General features: G+C 36.1%; 3 protein-coding genes across 3 annotated transcripts; 1 reads left to right on the top strand and 2 right to left on the bottom strand.

Annotated features, from left to right (window-relative positions):
• Positions 1 to 1,708: 1,708 nt before the first annotated feature.
• On the bottom strand, positions 1,709 to 16,925 carry LOC113501552 (apoptotic chromatin condensation inducer in the nucleus-like). The gene is given in 19 exon segments (XM_026882749.1): positions 1,709 to 1,852; positions 2,118 to 2,329; positions 3,647 to 3,807; positions 5,919 to 6,066; positions 6,539 to 6,776; positions 7,228 to 7,438; positions 7,660 to 7,892; positions 8,053 to 8,286; positions 8,640 to 8,809; positions 9,190 to 9,377; positions 9,673 to 9,725; positions 9,910 to 9,984; positions 10,437 to 10,534; positions 11,054 to 11,247; positions 13,206 to 13,261; positions 13,439 to 13,551; positions 14,015 to 14,165; positions 14,368 to 14,575; positions 14,792 to 16,925. Coding segments are annotated over 19 exon segments (4,821 nt in total). The 5' UTR covers positions 16,777 to 16,925; the 3' UTR covers positions 1,709 to 1,759.
• A 779-nt stretch (positions 16,926 to 17,704) lies between these two features.
• Positions 17,705 to 19,576, top strand: LOC113501097 (cyclin-Y-like protein 1). The gene is made up of 2 exons (XM_026882111.1): positions 17,705 to 17,854; positions 17,956 to 19,576. Exon 2 carries the CDS (start codon positions 18,078 to 18,080, stop codon positions 19,086 to 19,088), a length of 1,011 nt encoding a protein of 336 aa, XP_026737912.1. The 5' UTR covers positions 17,705 to 17,854; positions 17,956 to 18,077; the 3' UTR covers positions 19,089 to 19,576.
• A 648-nt stretch (positions 19,577 to 20,224) lies between these two features.
• On the bottom strand, positions 20,225 to 21,289 carry LOC113501098. The gene is made up of 3 exons (XM_026882113.1): positions 20,880 to 21,289; positions 20,500 to 20,760; positions 20,225 to 20,421 (listed from the first exon to the last, which is right to left on the bottom strand). The coding sequence occupies exons 1-3, from the start codon at positions 21,157 to 21,159 to the stop codon at positions 20,252 to 20,254; spliced, it is 711 nt and encodes a 236-aa protein (XP_026737914.1). The 5' UTR covers positions 21,160 to 21,289; the 3' UTR covers positions 20,225 to 20,251.
• Between the last annotated feature and the right edge of the window lie 472 nt (positions 21,290 to 21,761).

Raw genomic sequence — 21,761 nt, 5'->3', positions numbered from 1 at the left:
TAGAATCAAGGAAAATTTGTCAATTAATGTTTTAGATGATAATAAGATGGTGTTCCCATGACACAATTATTTGTTCACCTAAACAATAAGCTTGATTAAGTTATTACTTGTTCTTAATTCTGAAAGATCAAAGTTTATATGATCTTGTAATGATTAGGTAATAGTCATTGCTGCCAGTCTGCTAGTCATCGGCGTAAGAAGAGGCAGAAGGGAGAATGTTAAGATACGCTACTCGGTAAGTCAAATCTATACTTCTATATCTATAGTTCTATACTAATCTATACTAATCTATACTTCTATACTAATATATAAAGCTGAAGAGTTTGTTTGTTTGTTTATTTGTTTGTTTGAACGCGCTAATCTCAGGAACTACTGGTCCAAATTGAAAAAATATTTTTGTGTTGAATAGACCATTCATCGAGGAAGGCTTTAGGCTATAAACCATCACGCTTCGTCTAATAGGAGCGAAGATACAATGGAAAATGTGAAAAAAACAGGACAGGTATAAATCATAACTTATATCTTCTACCCACGGGGACGAAGTCGCGGGCAACAGCTAGTCTACGATAAAGAGGGTGGGTAAACGGTAAAGGTTTTTTGCGTTAAAGTTACTTTTAAAGTGACTGATATGTAAATACCTATTTCAGCCACTGCGGTTAGTATCGCAAGACAACCAGGTGCACTCTCTGATACCTTATTCTCATAGCCTGACAGGAGTTTGAACTGAGCACGCTTGTCAGATAACGGCCCTGATTACACTGGATAGCTACTCGATTTTAGTTAAGTTCGAAAGTACCATTTCAGGAGCAAATCAAGAACCGAATTAAAATAGAACCAATACGAGAGTAAGCCTGATGTGTCGTAGAGTAACGTGATTTTTTTAACAAGAAATGTGAAACACCAATTTCCGTCGCCACCAACGTCTGGAAACGTCATATATCTTATCTCTAGAATTTAGCAGAATCTTCGACGCTTACCAAGTTATCAGATTTATAAACCTCTACGAAACTTAATGTGTAAAATAACAAGGACCTTGTGGCCAACTTCCGCCTCTATTCGCCTTATTATGTTAATCTATGCTATGCAGATGCCATTATTATACCGAGTAGGAGCCAAAACTATTTACCATCGATCATACTACATATGCTATTCGTATGGCATAGATCCGGCATAAAATATTATAAAACTAGCTGTTGCTCGCGGCTTTGCTCGCATGTATATAGGTTATAGCTGCAAAAACATTACCCTCCTTTAACGCAGTCGGATGAAATACCGCCTATGAGTTAATTCAAGGTGTTCTAACTCCGTTTGGAAATATCATCGACATGGTTCAAGCCGTTTGGGCAGATAAAAGTGACAAACATACACACACACATATACAAAAGCACTTTCATATTTTATTTCGAAGCAAATTCACTCTTAACTCTACAACTACATTCTTCGGGTTGAAAAATGGTGATGCACGACTTTGCTCTATGACTTTGTTATTTTTTATTGCAGTTTCTTATAACAAAAACTTAACATTTATTTCCAGTTAACTTAAATAAATATTCACTATTGGCGGTAACATCAATTTACCCTTGGAACTTGATAAAAAATAAAAAAAGTACATATATTGGCAATAAGTCGACAGAAAACCAAGCAGAAACTCGGAGAAATGACGTGCTATTTTCTAGGTATGTGAAAGTTTAAGAAAAATACAGGATTGAAAATATAAAATTCTATTATTTTCATAAATAATTATTCAGGAATTAATTCCCTATAATTTCAAACAACGCGTCCAGTAACGGTCCATAGCGTTGTATCTGTGGAGGTTGACTCCCACCAGACTGTGCGCCTCATCGGGGTATGACTGTCAACAAAATAAAAAAGTTAATATTTCCATGTAAACGACTATACTACGACACAACTTTTAAATGGTTAGACCGATTTTTACTAAGAACACTTGCACAAAATTACACTATAATAAAAAACAAGCCAAATTGAAATTGGAAACTTTAAATCCGTTCGGAAGCAATACAAAGCACAAACAAAAAGACAGACAGTCAAACTTCAAACACCCCTGTTTTTGCGTGGGGGGTTGAAAAGTCAACAATATTTGTTTAACAAATACTTACCATCTGTTCAAACGGGATATCCTTTTCTTGCAGAACCTTCATCAGCTTGGCAGCGTTCTGGTAGTGCACATTGTCATCAGCATTGCCGTGCATGATGAAGAAGTCGTGGCCGCGCAGCTCCTCGGCTAGCAGCGTGACGTCACCGTCCTGGTAGCCCTTCAAGTTGTCCTCCTCGGTCGGCAGGCCCATGTAGCGCTCCGTGTACATTGTGTCTATAAATTTGGACAATCATTATAACATTTGGATTGACAATTTAGCGCGTGTGCAATCATAACATACAGTCGGCGACTGGCTATACCTCTAGTGTGAATGCGGCCTTAGAATATTTTTTTTATGTATAGATGGAAACCAGTAGGTACATGTTGTTTAATTTTATAAATTTCATGTCGAAAAATTAAGTACGTATTTTTTTTCTTGGTGGAAAATCATCAGATAAATAAATAAATAAAGGTTTAGGCTGACCGAAATTAAAGTCTTTTACTGACTAGAAAAATGTTCCTTTCTTTGCCCTCTATGTACCAGGGCCGCAAACTGTAAAAGCTATGTACATATAAGTATGGATTGTGGCAGTTCCATTTTTGGGCCAAAGTTTCGACTTGGTTAGAGACAACGAGCAATGACAACCACGTTATTGGTTTGGTGATTTTAGTTTTATTTTTTGGAATATTTAGAAGTCGTCTTTAGAAGCAACGATCTAACACGTTTTAGTCAGTTTGATTTAAGAGTATGAGTAAGTATTTAGGTTAACAGAAAAACGGAAGTAACGAAATGCAGTCACGAATACGGAATATAAAAAAGCTGTAATTGCGTAAGATTATGATTACGACCACTTGATAACATTTTATGACTATTAATTACTCTATGACATACCAATATGTTATTCGGAGAAAATATTATGCATGTAAATTATATTTTGCGACCAAAGCCCACTTTCGAAGTTTACATAAGTTTTATAAACAGAGAAAGTGTCATGCGAATAAGATATTAATTCATTAATCTTACTTAATAAGTTATTAAATAATGAATTTGGTATGTATTTGTTTTTACCGTAGCTTAGTTAAATATATGTACTTGTACTAGAGCTTTTAATGCAGAGCCGCTACCGATGTATAAAAGAGACGCCGCTACGTGCACAAATATGCGCTGTCTCACTTCAGCAATGACAACAAGGTTAAATAAACAAGCTTGAAGAGCGCAATGGTAAGCGCTCTATCTGTGATAACAATACTATCAATATACAATAACAATAGGATATTCGACTAAGGCCCGATTTTTCAATCGTCAGATAACTTTTATTTGATGAATAAAAATGTCTGTTTGACATATTTTCTATACAAAAGCTGTCAAAATGTCAAACGTATTCGTCGAATAAAAGTTATCTGGCGATTGAAAAATCGGCCCTTAATCTAATAATATACATCTGTTTAGTCCACCAGACAACATAAGCAAGAGATCAATCTGGTCAATCTGGACAATGAAAAACCTCCTAAAAACGCTTCTAAGATCTGAAGAGGTTTAATGAAACTTACTGTAATACAACCAGGACGTGACGGGGGCTCCCGAGACGCCGCACTGGAACAGGTGCTCCTTATCATGAAGCATGGTCAGCAACGTCGCGTAACCACCGTAACTATGGCCCCAGATTCCAATCCTCTCGCGGTCTATAAACTGGTAACGGTCTATGATTTGTCTGGAAGAAAGCAATAGATATGTTACTGTAAAAGATGTATCAACTCTTAATGGTAAACGTCCCAAACGATCAGAATCGTCTTGTATTTTGGGATTTTACCATCAAAGATTAGGAGATTGAACTAAATTCTAATGGTAAAACCGCCATAAAGTTGAGTAAGGACATCCTTACATTTACCGACTACACGCTAAGATTTACCAATATTCTGTCTTTAACAGATATATCATGTAACTAAATGTACCGGCGACATGACCGTATTTGCAGATCCCGGATTTGTGATTTGAGGTTCTTATACCGCTACTGGTTGGTCCAATAACAGCTCTTTCTAGCTCTTGAATTGACAAACATTTTAACGTGAATACGGAGGAACTCGTTATGTCATAGAGCATCCATCCACTGACTGACCGTATCAATTGTAGCTTAACCTGTGATCCATCAACATGTGCAATTGTATTTTAGCCACGAGCTTCTCCTTACTTAACATTCATCACAATTATCGTTAAAAAATATATTTTTATATCGCAAACCCTGTGAGCACAGTAGTTTAACAATAAAGGCATATATTTAAAGCATAATTAACTTCAACCTTTAGACAAATCGGCTTTAAATGCCAAGTGACATATGCTTAATGAAGCAAAATTGTAGCGGAGTACATCTTACTATATTATAAACGCGAAAGTTTGTATGTATGGATGTATAAATAATTTGTTCCTCTTTAACTCAAAAACCACTGAACGGATTTAGACGAGACTTGGTACACAGATAGTTTATAACCAGGAGGGACACATAGGATTTTTATCCCGATTTTATGCTCCTGTGGTTTTCGATTTGTAACGGGCGGGCCGGCGTGCAACAGCTAGTACGTAATAAATTGCAATTTGTCTGCTACAGGGATTGCAAGACGACCTTGTTCGTAGCAATCATTGTATTTATAAGTGTTTTCTTCATCCGTTTAATGAACTCTTGCGATGTACTATGATAATTACCGAGTTTCTTTTGCTTGTTGAAATGTATTTGAATTACGACTACTTAGGTAGGTACAAGTTAACAGAAGCACAAGTTTTTTTTGTGTTGTGCTTATTTTTGGGGATAGGTTTTTTTCTTTATCTTTATTATTACATTTAAGGTATTTGACTATCAAACGTTAATTAACCTAAGAATCATTGAAACACGGATGCTTTTGCCTAGATGGCCTTTTTTTGGTACATTTATGACAGCGGGAGACGAAGCTATTTATCAGGACATGTTATACATCGTCTCTTTTCACTAACTGCAAATATCACACTATAAGAACTAGTATGGCATTGAATATAATTTTATAAAATAAATTCAGTAGATATTATATAGATTTGAATTTCAATTTCAATAAAAGTCGAGAGTTAATCAATTTATATTATAATTTCGGCACGCGTATACGGAAGCAACGGAAGAAACTATTAAATTTTTTAATCATGTTAAATTTTTATTATCTTTTGGTCAATTGAAGACGAAATGTATATTTATTTAAAGTAATTCCGTTTTCTTTTTAGCAATACTATTATGTAACAGATAACAGTTTGACACAATTCGATCTTTAACATTATAAGTTGAGAAGATGTATATTTGCAATAAAAATGTATTTTATCGATTTCGACAAACGTATTACAGAAGTGCTACTGTGAAGGCGATCCTAAGAGTATAATAGTGATGTTTTGGTTTATTCTACAAATGATGGTTCAAAACTATTAAATATGTTCTCATGTCATTGTACTTTGGTAAAACCACAGAACATAAATAGTAGAGGGAATACCCTCCTACCCCTCTAGTAGACAGTGACGTAAAAATAACTGCTGATTTCTACATTCTATTTATCTATAGATTTGGCTACTAAAGATAGAATTTTGAATTAACTTTCATACATAAATTGACAAAAATTCTGTGAATCCCATCGCTAGTAGACAAATGATTGTGCTTTTTACTCGAAAATTTGTCCAGGGTGGAAACCGGGTATAGCAGAGCCCCTTACCACTAGCCTAACAGGCCAGTCTACGTTACATCTATTGATACACAAAATATTGAAAACAGCAATTATCTATGTATGTAAAAATAAGAAGTAACAAAAAGGTGCCTACTTGAGTATAACGAAATGGTCTTCAATTTCGACGGTGCCGAGAGCATTGTTCAGGGAGAAGAGGATGTCTTGCCCCTTGAGGCCGGAGCCGCGGCCGTCAGCCAGCATGTAGATGATCTTGCGGTTCGTGGTCAGGTAAGAGTGGTAGCCTGTAAATGTTAGGGTTGAGACTAAGAAGTCCGAATAAGTTTGATTGGAGTGAACTGTTTCTTCGTACAACTTTCAAATAATTATGTCTTAAACAACTGCGTGATGTAGAGAATTGTACCAACCGCTTGCCAGTCGGTACAATTCGGTGCTTTTTGACTGCGAAAATTATTATTATTTTTACTCCAGATTCTACCTGCAAGTCAATACCACTTTACAATATATGAAAATGGTTTTTTTTCTACTGTTCGAAAAAAATATGTCTTTTTTTATTAAAGATCAATGCGTAGGACTGGTGCGTTGAAACAAGAATCGCAGATTCGAGTCCTGTCTAAGTTTTTAAATTATTAAAGCACAAATAAATTCAGGATCAAGTTGATTGTTTTTATAAATGCCTATATTGCCTTTCGAGCCCTAAAAAAACTATTGTATCGTTTGAAATCATAAAATTTGACTCCAAAAACTGTAACTAACCAACTGTAAAAGTATTGTAAACAGTGTTGGTATTAGGTCCGGAGTACACGTAGAACACGACGGGGTACTTGGTGGTGGTGTCGTTGACGTCCAGTCCTGGCGGCAGCAGCAGCCTCACTGGCGCTGGGAAACCGTTCTGCAGCGGCACTGTGGTGATGATACTGCCCCAACGATCCTTATTGGCCAAGCGTTGACGTACGATGTTGTTACTCTCCCATGTGTAGAGGTTTTGGCCGGTCTGTGATACAAAGGAAGCGTTTGTGAATGTCTGTCAACGACTGGATGGAAAGCCGTGTGATTATAGGTCATCACGCCAAAACCACTTTGCGCAACGTATCGCCAGTTCGATCCCAGCATAAGACAAGCATTTGTGTGATCCACAGTTCATGTTTTGAGTCTGGATGTGTTGTGTATCTGACTTGAATGTTTGTGAAACCACCATTGGTTAAATTCCTAATTCGTTACCGGTAAAACAAAAAGGCAATTCAACTGAATTTGTCTGAAGCTGACTAAGATTTTGAAGACTCAATAATTCTACAAATTGAAAGTTAGCAGATAAAGAAACTTCAAAAGAATTTGCGCTACTGTTCCATATATGCACGGAAAACTCCTTGTAAAATGTTTTTTATAGGCAATATCAAAGTAGACTTGGATAGCATCACTACGGCATAATGAAATCGTAATCCTACCCTCGGGTTGATAATATAGGTAGCTGAAGGTTCCTCAGGTGAGGAGCAGGTGATGGTCATGTAGGACCCGCTAGTGCTGAGCGTGGCGGTGGCCCAGGCGCAGCGGCCGCCGTCCGGCAACACGATGTTGCAGCTGAGGCAGCCCGTGCGCGCGCCCGTCACGTGCACCTGCGACTCCCACGGCATGTCCGGGACTGTGCGCGTGTAGTAGCTGGACGAATAGATGGTTGGTCAAGTTAAAATGGGCTATAAGTTAGATCGAACCAAGTTAACAGTATATGGCGCTAATTCTTAACTTTAGAGGACTTTGTGAGCATTGGACGTAAAAACATTTTAAATTGACTATTACATTAATGCTTGAACTAACGATGGACGACGGTAGAATTTGTGATAATTGAAACTACAAAATTAGGTTTAACGGGTAATACTCACTACGACAAAGTCTCTTCATCCATACCGATATAGTTGTTAACAGTGAAAGCTCCAGGAGTCACAGAACTGGACACGATCTGTCCGTTGACTCTCATGCTGACGTACAGGTGCTGCCAAATCTGACCATCGGCCTGGCTCAAGGACCAGCGAGTACCCACGAAGAAATCACCATTTTTGCTGAAGCGGGGCAAAGCGATGGGGATCCAACCGTTAGGCTGCGAACGGACCTCTTCCTACAACACATTAAAATTTCTTGATGAGAAAAATATCCTTAACCTTCCTGTACACTTACAGCTATTACAAAAAAGATCCGAAGCAAAAAGTCGCATTAATATGCTGTGTTATCCTTGCCAAGTCTTCGTTCTGAATATCTGCAGTTTTCAAATGACTTACTTCAGTTGCACCGGTGAGAATGTTATAAATTTTGAGAACAGAATAGTTTTGTCTTCTGTTGAGCCAGTGAACAGCGAGCTCGGTGTCCGTGATCCACGTCACTCCTCCCAAGATGTGGTCTGCCGTCACTTCTGCAGGCGGCGCCACAGTTATGTAGTTAATATTGGTGGGGTTGGCTACCACCGCCGCTAGGTTAACCACTCGTAGGATCGCGGTGGGGTTTTTGCGACCAACCTGAAATGCAGGGTTATTAAAAGTTATTTAAAAATGTTCCTCAGTACTGATTCTGCTAAGTCAAAAATTGATTTCTATCAAATGAGAGAGGATGACCAAAAAATAGCAAAATTAAAAAGAATAAACTATTATTCGATTATAAATTATAGGACTAGATTAATAAGATTGAGCCGATGATGATTAAGCCGATGCCTCATATAGTCATTTACAATGTATACCTAATTCAGTTTGCTTCTATTACGACAATGGAGGATAAGTATTTATGACGTACTATCATAAATTTGTGAAACACCCCGCGACACAAGGATTAAATTCCTGAAATACGTTTTTGAAACAAAATGGGCCATATTTACCTTCGGGTACTTGAGGTCCAAGAGCTCGGGGTAAAGGTCATCGCGGTCAGTTTTGTCCTCGTAATAGTAGTAGTAGTAACTCTCCACCTCAGTATCGTCGAAGGTCGCGAAGGCCAAGTAAGAGCCGCCGGTGGAGAACCAAGTCGCTTGGCCGGTGTACATGACATCCTCTGTAATTAAATTAGTTAATTTTTTTAGCTGATGGTGGCAGAACGATTTTATTTTCTTTTGCCAGATCGATGATGCGAATGGATGATTTTGTTTTGTGTGTGTGTGTAAGGTGAATTTGTATATTACTGGGCACGCTTTAAAGGTAAATTAGTTAGTAATATTTCTTTTCGTCTCAATGTTGCTTTTTTGTTTTTTTTTATTTAAGAACTTTGTCGCTTAGCGAACAGGTCTCAATGTTAAGAACGACAGAAACCTCTTTTCTATTCTATATTCTATTAATCAACCATAAATTTTATATGGAAGTAAACATTTGCATTCATTTTCTTTCGATAAATTTATTTTTCATGTTTTTTAGGAACTTTGTTTCCATTTCTCATACCTTCGTACACCCAGTCGGTGTGTCCATTGTAAAGAACTCCGGGTATGCCATTTGTGGTAATTGCGATGGCATTAGTGGCGCCCTGAGGCAGGAAGAACACATTGTTGTTGTACACATAAGCCAAGGAGTGACCGGCCCCGAAGATACAGAGCTGGAGGCGTTCGCCATTTTGTATATCTCTGACTGAGCTGCAAAAAAAAGTTTTAAATAGTACTCCATTCAAATTTTATCAAAATCTGTCCAGCCGTTTTATAGTTGTAAATAGCATTATCATTGGGTTTGAAACTACCCTGAAAATTTTAGTCTGCTAGCTTAACGGGAAGAGCCTCAAAATTGAGTTACAAAAATCCAACCGGAACGACATTTAACTAACATGCAAACAAGAAAGTGAGTGAAACTTGGGAAAATAACGTTTAGTTAGTACAATTAACTTTGGTTTAAATAAAATATTAAGTAGAGAAAAAGGAAGAAGAATATACTCACTCTTGATTAATATCGTAGAGAGCGTATTTAGCAGTCGTCGAGTATCTGTAAACCTATAAAAAATCATTAAGCATCAAAATTACCATTATTTATGTATGTAACGAAAATTAGGTACGTCGAGGAGATTAGTTTAATATCTAGCTGATATCATTATCGTTATAGTTTTACATTCATTGCATAAAGATAAGTAGCTAATCTAATTTATTATTATGAGGACGCATGTAGTTGATAACATACCTGTTGTACTTCGCTAGAAGCTAAAATGAACAGTCTGTCCGCTGAAAGAACAGGGTTATTGGTGTTAAGACGTTGCTGAAAAAAAACAAATCATAATCAGGTTTATTTCCAGTCCCGTATTGGAAGACTGAAAAAAATCATTCGGGGCATGTTTTTTGAGGAGATCTCTTGAACTGAACCTTAAAGCTAGATTAACTTCTATTCGTAGGTATATCAAGCTTTTTACATAGCGTCACTAACGCTATAGTGAAATGAAGACAGAATAGCAACACTCCACTTACATCATGTTTACTAGCTATTGAAAGGCGCTGGTTGATCTTTAGGCCTACCAAAAGACTTCATAATAAATGTTCATCCAGTATATGGATGTAAATCCGGGAAGCGTCCAAAGGGCGACGCATGGGAGGAAAAACAAATTTTCGATACCCATGTTTAAAAAAATACAGTTAAGATAACCGTATTTTGCTCCATAATCTCATTTTAGATAGGGTAACCCTCAGGTGGATGCGCTTACTTCATGTCCTTACCATAAGTTCTCCCGGTACAAGAACGCTAGTTTGAAGTTCCGCAGTATTGAACATGTTGATGCCCGGCTGGCCAGCAACAGTGAAGGTGAACTCATTGTCTGGAAAATTAAATTGCTTTTACTATTTGCTTTCTACCGCTGTTTCTTTAGGTGCCTACCGGTCTCCAATGGCCAGTTGGCACATCATGGAGTGAGGTTCTCCTTTACTTCGACATATTTGATAGATTCGAGAATATACAAATTTTCTGACAAGAAGTAAAATATGGGAGAGAAAGTTAAGAAAGTTGAGAAAAAAATGAGAAAATAACAAAACTAAATACCCAATCGTTTCTTCTTTATAAATTTTTGTGAGATAAGTTGACTGTTGACTACACAATAAACGGGAAAAGACGCGAAAGCATCTCAACCGCGCCTTGCAGACAATATGGAATTAGATTGTATCAACAAATAGGTAGCCGATCTTCATTAAATTGGAGTGTTTTAAGAAAAATAACCCTATGTTTACAAAACCATTAGCATAATCAGTACCTTAATAGGAGTATCATTTGCAAAATTCTATTGCTCTAAGTATCAGATTGTAAGAACACGAGAGGCTGTTTGTCCAGTAACGATAATCACCTGAGATCCATCTGCCTGTGAACCCTCTCTGTGCGAATTGACCCGACACAAACTCTTCGAGAGTGAAGGGTTGCTGGGCTGATGCAGCAACCAGCAGCGCAGCAAACGCACACCATACCAACGCCTTGTATAATAAGATAGAGGTTAGACTTCACAACAGGAACTTAAGTAATTTATAAATCGCTATAGATGTTCTATGTGAAGATGTTATCAGTCGCAATGATACCTACTAAATTTATCAGCCACAATCTAAAAGATAGCTATAGCTGAGATGAACTGAGGATTCAAATGGAATAAAGACACTTACCATCTTTATTTCCCCCTTATAACTTAAATTAGTGGTTGGCGCTTAGAATACGCCAACTCAACTGACTTAAAACTATCATAAGTTAATACAACTGATATCTCTTTATCCCTTTGATAAAGAGATATCGACTGATAACGGTAATTTATTAAATATTCAAGATATGTGTTTTAATAGGTCGATTATTATAAATTCATAAGTAGGTACCTACAGATATAGATATGGTGTTGTTATTCGTCTCGTAATTTAATGATTACTGGATAGTTTAGAAGCCTCATACGTGTACGTACCCAACCCATTTTAGATCGTCCTGAAGTCACGTCAAATTGTCTTACTGACAAACATACTACTAAATTCAGAACTGTAGATATACAATGGAGGAACATTTCGACAGTGGCCACGTGCGTCAAAAGTATTTCTATATTACATGGATGGTATGGATTATACACATGGGTATAATCGGCCTACCAGTTGAAGTTTATCTTAAAAAGGGCCAGACCATTATAGACTCTACTCTCTCACCAGCGCCAGCAGTACTATAGGAATAATAGCTACCTACATACTAAACACCTATTTTATATTTCAAACATGTGGCTAAAATATACTGACTTTAAAATCGGGTTGGGTTAACAGATTTCTGTTGCCGGCCATGCAATTTAAATGCATACTAATTAACCAGCCTTATACTATAGTAAACCTTAGGCATATCTATCAGGTTTTTGGCATTCTTCAGGACCGATGCCGCTATTGTTATAGGATTATTTACTGTAGTACTGTAGATATGCAGATGTTAACAGCACAACGAGATAACATTTCCGTGGTTATGCAAATCTAAATCAAAAGGTGTGACGGTAGTTATCAAACAATTAAAGTAAAACAACAAAATTTAGATAGGAAAGTATTTATTCAACATCAAATGAACCGAATATACTTCAGACAAAACATATAAACATTACGACGATACCTGACTAACTTGCAAAATTATTTTGCGCTACTTGTCTATCTATCCAGACGACGATGCTGGCTAATTTCCCCAATCAAATAAGTTCATTTCCATCAAAATATGTACCATCAAATATGTCTCTGCTGATCCATTCCATTATTCACATACTTTCTGAAGAATTAATGTGTGATAAAAATCATCAAATGATAGTTGAGTCTTCTGCATCTTCAATATTCCCAGAACACAATTTTATATGATTTTGTACTCCGAACGTTTGTTATCGTGGCTCCGATGTTCGCAGAGCCGTTGTCAACATACAGATAATTTCGTTACTGTATGGCCAAGCGAGCGATGCGCACGTTCTGGACGAAACGCCGACACATCAACGCAGAGTCAAGTGGAATCGAAGTCAATCGTAGAGCATCTGTTCCCCACTGCGGACGTTCCCCGCTCGTTTGATCGAGTGACTGCATTACGCCGACGACGAATTAAATCATAGGCTTTCCTCCAAGCGTGCCTTTCTATAACATTTTGTATAAAATCAATTCATAATGTCCATGTCCTTAGTAATCCTGCCAATATTATCTTGAAATGTCGTCCATTAACCTAAATTGCAATGTGACTAACAAATAACAAAATTATTCCTCAAATAAGTTTAAAATAAAATAATTGCCACTGAGGACAGTGCTACCTGAAAAGGAATGTCGAATAAACGACAAAAATAGTTAATATGAGTATGAGTTTTTGATGTGTATGTGTGAATGTGTAAGTATGTGGATGTGTGTATGAGTTTATGTGTGTGTGTGTGTGTGTGTATGCAACGTGAGTGAGTTAATGTAATGATGGATGGATGTTTGTGAGACGGACCATGCTAGTGGCGGCGGTGCGTTCGGCGCAGCTCCTGCAGCCGCCGCTCGTGCTCGGCCATGTGCTGGCGTCGTTGTTCCTCCTTTATTGCTATCTGTTCAAAAAAAATATTACGAAATAAGGCTTTAAGCATTTCAAATAAACTTTGACTCATAGCTGTAGTAAATCTTAGTTAAAACTTGGACGAAGAAAAACTTATAGTCAAAAAGCTTTAAAAACAGTAAACAAATGGTAGAAAGAGTATGTATTTTCTGTTTTTACTTTAATTTACCGTTTCAGCTGAGAGCGGCAACCAGTATATGCATGGTGTTGTCTTTGTCTTTCTAAACAAATCATCTAACAGCTTAGCAGGAGGTTCTTCTTCTTTCTTCTTGAATTTTCTTGCTGTAATCAATAAACATTCAGAGTTGAAATAAAGTTGACCATATACAAAATTGACCTGATTCACCCTTACAGATTACACTAACTGTTTTATAAATATAGTGAGCTGTATGCATAAAACGGCCAGCTAACATTGTATTTACTTGGAAATTAGTCCCTAAAACACTTGCATTTATTAAAATCATAGCAACTATAAATAGTAAGTTCATAAGTGTTCATTAATATTCTTAAAATAAGATTGATGTATGCCAAATCCAGCCAGCCAGATATAAATACGTACCTTGTTTAAGTGTCAAATCAACATTTATATAGCTTCATAAATTAGTAGGAAGAAATAACAAATGAATTATCAATCATTAAAAAGATTTGCTGTAATGAAATACGTTAAAAGTACAAGAATATTGCTATGCTGAATCCTGTGTATTAAGAAATTGCAGAGCTTGGTTAGTACTTTAAAAGTTTTTACCTGGCTCGGGGCTTTTCTCTGGTGAGCGATGTCTTCTCTTATCTATGGGTCGCTCATCCCGCCTCATCAGAAGCTTATCCTTTTCCTTGTCCTTGTCGTTCTTGCCCAAATCCCATTCCCGAGTCGCCGCCTTCCGCTCCCACGGCTTCTCCTGCAGAAAATATGAATGATTTGTGTTGTTAAATACTATTGAATATTTCTTTTAGTGAATTACAATATGTGATACCAAATGGAAATAATATTTGTTTATCTTACACAGACACAACAAGATCATGACTAGCCAGTTTTTTAGAATAAAAAAGATAAAATTGTAATAATTGTAAAATCAAGCATTCTGTAAAATAAATTCTTACCAATTCTCCCCTCTCTCGTTTCATGTCTTGCTCCCGAAGCCAGTCTTCAACTGTGCCAGGAATTGTAGACACTGGTGGGCCTTCAGTCTCCTCATTGGTCTTAGCTTTCTCAAAAGCTTCTGTAGTTGAGAAATCAACTTGTAGTGTTTTTGGATTTGAGACTGGCCAGGTAACACCATGCAATGCATGTCTAGTTTCCACAGCTTGACTGTAATAATAAGAGAATGGAATAAGTAAATAAAGTAGAGTAGAAAGAGGTTTCATTTAATCTTTGTCAATGTCATTGACTTCCACGGTGGACTATTATTGGATATCTCTAATGCAGAAAGACAATACCATGTAATAGTCCCTTGACTTAAAATAACAACAAGTGATAAATGTAAATGAAATAGTACAATTATTATGAAATAAAATATATACTTACTCTTCAGTTTCATAGTGAACAAAACATTTTGATTTGATTCTATCTATCCAAAATCCATTTTCCACAATTCTTCCTGTTCTTTGTAATAAATTCTTTAGTTGTGGCAATGTGAATGGTCTCACCAAATTTGTTATATACAGTATACATGATTGTTTATTTCTAGGTGGACTTGGTGGTCTTGCAATAATACTTTCATTTTCCTTAATAATAGATATTTTTCTATTTGAAGCTAAATCTCTAGGTTTTGGAGTTTCTTGGCTTTTTTCTTCATGTTCCTTCTTTATTTCCACATTATCTGTGTTGTCAATAACAATCTTTGGAAGTACAGGCCTTTCCATTCTTTCCTGGTTCTCTGGTCTCCTGTGTTTTTTCTCTTCAATGACTTCATCAAACTCGACTGGTTTCACGTCAGGTATTATGTCTTTCAAAACATCAGTAGATATTGTGATTGACTTTTGTGTTGTAAGTTTAGATGTCCTAGATCCCCACCTCCTCTTCCTACTTACCACTATTGGGGCAGCCTGACCATTAGCAATAGGTTCATCTTTAGATGTATTGGTAGGAGCTACTTGTTGTACCTCTTTTGCTGCTCCTACAGAATTTGATAATTGCACCTCTTTTGTAACTTCTACAGAATTCTTTGGTTGTACTTCATCTGTGGATTGTACAGAATTAGATGGTTCACCCTCCTTAGCAGGTTGCTTAGTAACAGATTCAATTTGTTTAGTTTCATTTGACTCTTCTTCAGGGACAACCTTTTTTGTTTCAGTTTCAGGCTTACTTTCAGATTCACTGGACTGTTTCAGTTCATTTGTTTCCTTAATGCTGTCAGAACTCTCTACAACATCAGTTTTATTAGTTGCTTTATTGCTTTCAGAATCAATGTTTTCAGTCTCCTTACTGATATTTTCTTCACTTACCTTTTTTTCTTCAGTTGGCTTTTCAGCTTTTGGTGGCTCCTCTTGCTCCTTCTCTGGTTCTTCCTTAGCAGGACCAGTTTCAGTATCTGATTCAATTTTACTGTCATCTGCATGTAATTCTAATATTTCAGATTTCTCATGTAATTGGCTATCTTCCTGTTCAATTGTTGCTGTTTCAACTGTTTCCTTTTCAGTACTACTAGATTGCTCAGGACTTTTCTGAGTTACTTCAGAAGGTTGTACCTCTTTGTCAACTATGTTTGATTCTACACTAGTTTCTACTGTTGGTGATGCAACTCTTGTTTCATTTTTAGGTGAAACAACAGTTGTATCAGCATCAGAAGGTTTTTCCGTGTCATGTGACTCAGTTTTCTCTTCAGTTTCTGTACTTTCTGATGGTACATCCCTCTGCATTGGATCATCACTTGACTGTATTACATTTTCACTTTCATTTGCCTTCACTTCCTCGTTTGTTGTGGACATTGGGGTCTCTGTTTGCTCAACAGTTTCACTTTGAGTTACTTCGTCACTAGATTTGTCTTGGTCTTGGTGCGCTTCGGATTCTTGCTCTTCTTGACTATCTTGGTTCTTATCACCTCCGTCTTTAGAATCCCTAGATCGTTTTGAACGCTGCTTAGTCTTTCTCTTTTCATCTACACCTTCTACACTAGGTGTATCGCTGGAACTAGTAGCGCGCGAATGCTTTCTTCGACTACGTGGGGATCTATCTACTCTCTCGGGCGTCGATGGCGGTCGTGTCAAGCATATTTTTAATTTCTGAATTTCACCAACGTCACCAGACCCTTCAGTAGTTTTAACTTGCCATACCTGATCCGGAGCATCTTCCGGACTGGCTTCCTTTACGGGTGTTTGTGGTGGTTTCTTTTCAACATCCCCAGCACTTTCCACTTCACGAACGGGACTCTTTTCGTCAGCAGAATCATTTTCACTTGATGTAGACTGCTTCCTACTACGTCTTGTGCGAGTACGCTTCACCTTTTCAACCTTCTTTTCAGGTGAAGCCTTCGCTTTTTTACTGGCAGTGCGTTCACTTTTGCGACGCATTCTGGCCTGATATACGCGGCAATATCACGTTTTACACTCTTTGCATACAATTATTATACTGACTTAAACGATGAAACTATAATATAGACTCAATATTCAGTAAATAGCCAACAAAATAGTATACTCCTCACTTCCTAGCGTGCTTTACACAAGAAGCTAATAATAATGGCCGCCCGCCCGCCATTGATTATGTTGCCATATCAATTTAATAAATAAATTCTAATCTTAGTATTTGAAACTGACTGGCATTCTTCAAGTTATTTTTTTAATATAAAATAAAAAATATATTTTTATATATATAATTCTTAACTGAATATTCAACACATAACATGACATTTTGTAAATTAATTGTATTCTTTTCAAAGTTTTCGTAAACAAAAGACAAAATTAAAACACTATTTTAGTGGTTGAGCCAGATTAGTAGCTAGGAAAGTGATAGCCAGACAGTTGAAATTTTCACAAATGATTTCTCCACCACTTTATCTACAGTTTTTCCAAATAAATATCGATGTTAAGTAAGTTTCGTACGGTCATAAATTTGATGGGTGCCCAATTTTTATTTTAGTTTACTTTTTGTTTGTGATTTTTTTATATGCTGAAAGGTAGAAAACGTTGATGCCACTTTCTCTTCTAACATTTTGATATGTATTTACAAGCATGTAATGCATCTAAGACACAAACTAATCACGTGTTCGAGGCTAATATGTACTTGACTAGTTTTTTTTACATTATTCAAGTACAAGATACTTTAATTAAACAGATTCTATGAAATAGTCTAGCAATTTGAAGAAGGCATTCCCATGAATTTCTCATAGTTATCGTTAAAAACGATAACATGTAGTTTAAAATAAGTTGTAGCTGTCTTATCTGTTTGTGATGCTATGCTGATTTCAATATAGTTCTCCTTCAAGAGCAGTTTCCAGATTAATTTTACTCTGTGGCAGTGCGGTCGCACTGTAGGTACATAACTACTTCTACTGTAAGTCTACATTACTGTCAAAAGTAATATGAAATCTTCTCGGAGTTACTTTATGTTCTGGTGAAATGTGTGTTAATTTTAAGCACCGAAGATGCTAAGGTATACTTGATGCTTACTTAATGTCCTTGGCGTCCTATTTTTATTCAATGTAAATGTCAGCATTCATTAATAGAATATTCATGTAGCACCTTTTGTTTCAGATACTATGGATCTTTTATGTCATTCCTATGTATCGGCACACTATTTACGTATGTTTAGATGTGAAACAGTGCTTGTAGAATGATAACAATTAACCTCTAATACAGTTATATACTATACAGAAATGGGTAACCAAAACAGTTGCTGTTGTTACCGGAGTCCATCGCCGATCAGAAAGGACATCGTCAAACTAGAAGACTATCTTCCGGAAGGCGAAGTAAGTTCCAATAATATCCAGCACATCAGTGAGAGAGAGCCAGATGATGGTGACATTGATCCTTCCCAGGATCCCATTGCAGGAACTATCTTTATGGAGCGCTCTAAAGCCTCCATTGAAAATGGGATGACTAGGAAGCGTAGTCAACACCAAATCGCAGATAATAAGCTCAAAAAAAGCAGTTCCTGTTCTACTATTTATTTAGATGATAGTACGGTTTCACAGCCTAATCTGAAGAATACAGTCAAATGTGTAGCACTTGCTATTTACTATCACATTAAGAATAGAACATCAGAGCGCAGGTTAGACATATTTGATGAAAAACTGCATCCCCTTAGTAAAGAAGGTGTCAGTGATGATTATGATAAGTATAACCCTGAGCACAAACAAATTTATAAATTTGTAAGAACCTTATTCAATGCTGCTCAGCTCACAGCAGAATGTGCTATCATTACATTGGTGTACTTAGAGCGCCTCCTAATATGTGCTGAACTGGATATAGCCCCATCAAACTGGAAGAGGATAGTCTTGGGAGCTATTTTGCTGGCCAGTAAAGTGTGGGATGATCAGGCTGTTTGGAATGTAGATTACTGTCAGATCCTAAAAGACATCACTGTGGAAGATATGAATGAGCTGGAGAGGCAATTCTTAGAAATGCTGCAATTTAATATCAATGTACCATCTAGTGTGTATGCTAAATACTATTTTGATCTTCGTACCCTTGCTGAAGCTAATGACTTGGCCTTCCCCAGTGAACCTTTAAGTAAAGAGAGAGCACAAAAACTAGAAGCTATGTCTAGAGTCATGGAAGATAAGATTGCAGCTGAGGTTGTCAAAAATGGCATCAAGAAATGGTCAAGCTTAGACAATGTCAATTCAGGTGCTGGTGTGAGGCGTAGTGTAGCCATATTGTCATAACTGATTAGTCATGAGCCAAAATTAAGATCCAAAATGAATCACAAATTTATGGATAATATTTGTGTATTTTATAAGAATGTATTGTATTTAGAATGTTTGCACCCGATTGAATGTTAATTTTACTATTGGTACTATATGTTACAATAATAAGTTTTAAAACTTGACATCAACTGCCACCTATTGCCTTAATAATCAAGGACTAGTTATGTATCCATAAAAGTGTGTAGGAGTTTTATTTGGTATTTTAGAAACCTGCAAAGTATCAAATAAAACCACTGCATGCGTTTGAAGGTACATAATCTAGCTACAGTTAGAAAATCAATAGTGTGTGGTATTTTATACCATTTTAATGTGTAACTAATGTAAGTCATAAAAATTACATTGAACAATATGAATAATGTATTTAATTTGTATGCACAAAGCTTTATATTAGCAGTGCATTATTGTTTTGTATGCTCATAAATTAACTAATTGTGTAGTCACTAAAAGAAAAGACTTGTTGGTGGTCCAAACATTTATTTGTAAATTATTATCATTGCTGGATTTTACACAAGAATCTTATGTTACATTATGTATTCTTGATTGGCTTCCATTATATTTTAACTTTATATATAGTTGTAACTCATAAAGCACTAATGTTAGGTTGCTTTCAAATCTATGCTACTTAGTGTAAACTTAGATCTACTAGTTTGTGCAACTGCATTATGACTGAAATAAGGATCTTGTGATTGTGGTATGAATGTATTAGTCAACTGCTGTTCTTTTTGTATAATTTTACATTGTCATACTACTGCATTTAAAATTCTGAGCTAGTTATAAATTATGCCAAATTGTTATTTTGTATATCAAATTATATTAGTATTGATCTTGATAGACAGACATATTACAGCAATTATAATGGATAATAAATTTTTCGTATTACAATTTAAATATTATGGACATTTGTTTTTATTTAATTGATATGAAATAATTGAATTCAATGTTTCATAATTATTTAGATTGTGAATTGTGATTGAATTATACAATCCATATATGTATCTTTAATGTAATTAAGCAGAAATAAACATTTTATATGAGACTTTTAAAGGGTTTTTAATTCAATATAATATTAGTAGATAGATTTATTAAAACAAATATGCATGCTATACACTTATTTATTAACTTTATGACAGTGGTTTAAGGTCTTTCAAGTAGTCACTGTAGTTCTCAAACATGTCGACAACATCACTCTTTTTATTCATCTGGTCATCATATTCTGGACCCACAGACCATAGTGTTTCTAAATCATATACTTTTCTGGCTTTGTCTGAGAATATGTGTAATGCTATATTACCTGAAATGAATGAAAACAATGATTAGAAAGAAAGTAAAGAAAGGCTCTTTTTTTAATAATTATTGTAGTTGGTCATACCTAAGTCCAAAGCCATCCATTCATCTGATTCCTTTCCTTCTATTCTAGGTATTGAATCAGATTTGTAACACTTCTTCTTGTACACTCTTCGGACAAATTCTGCAAGTGCTAATATGTGTCTCTTGTTCCGACCACTAACCACACAGATGTAATCAACATATCTTATACTCTCTGGTACTGTGGCTACAAATATATCCTTGGAATTCTCTCTTTGAAGTAATTCTACAAGATCTTCTATTTCAAATACTCCATTTTGGCCTCCTAAAATATACAAGTAAGTTAATGTTACAAAGCATTGTTTCTAAACTTCTGCCATATATTAGACAGTCTAAGAACATAAAAAAGTTACAAGTTACTAAGTACTGCTTCGCGTTACTTACTTTCTAAGTTGATACCATCAAATTCATCACTAAGTAAAGGATATTTGTCTTCAGCAGGGGTTTCTTCTGCAGTATTCTCAATAATCTGTGGGTTTACATCTGTAATTACTTGATACTTGGTGGCTAACGCTGGTGAAGTACTGTTTGTCTTGGATGTATACCTAGGATTCCTTAAACAAACTCCGCAGTGTATTTGTCTATTGACATTAACATTATTAGCACACAGTAATGAACTACTAGGGCGATGACTTAATGCTCTGAAGAAAATTTTCCTTAACATGTTGTATTTCAATGCCAAGCAATATTAGGTATCAAATATTTAACTATAATAGTAGTATCTAGAAGTATTATAACACTTTGTTTTATAAATATAACCTAAAACTTTCCTGTAATATACTGTCATTTGTCAATGTCAAATTGTATTGACATTATACAGCATGCTACAAAAATACTTTGTTGATTTGTAGCATTCCTTGATAGTGTTCTATATTGTTTACTCAGGTTTACTTACAAAAATAAGTTACTAGTCAGAACTTTTTTTTGGTAAATCTCTATCTCTTACTGACCCAGGCCCCTTGTAGGGTTACCCACACAAGTCTGTTGAGTTAATTAGCGAATGTGGTCTGGTCGACTGAAAATCCACGTGTGCCGAAATCTGTTGAGTAGAGAGAGGTAGTAGCGGTAGTTATGCACAAATTTGTTAAAAAGTTTTTCCTATGACCGATACAAGACACTGACAATTCTGTCTGCGTCACAACATTTGCCATTGATCAACAATTATAAGATAAGAAAGGAATAGAGAAGACGAAGAAGATAGTTCCTGATCTGAAACTGGAATAGCTCCTCAATAAATCAGCAAATTTGTTTTGTCTAGTATACTTA

Source organism: Trichoplusia ni, chromosome 15, assembly GCF_003590095.1.
Source record: "Trichoplusia ni isolate ovarian cell line Hi5 chromosome 15, tn1, whole genome shotgun sequence".
NCBI lineage: Eukaryota > Metazoa > Arthropoda > Insecta > Lepidoptera > Noctuidae > Trichoplusia > Trichoplusia ni.
This window is presented reverse-complemented; position numbering and strand designations above follow the sequence as displayed.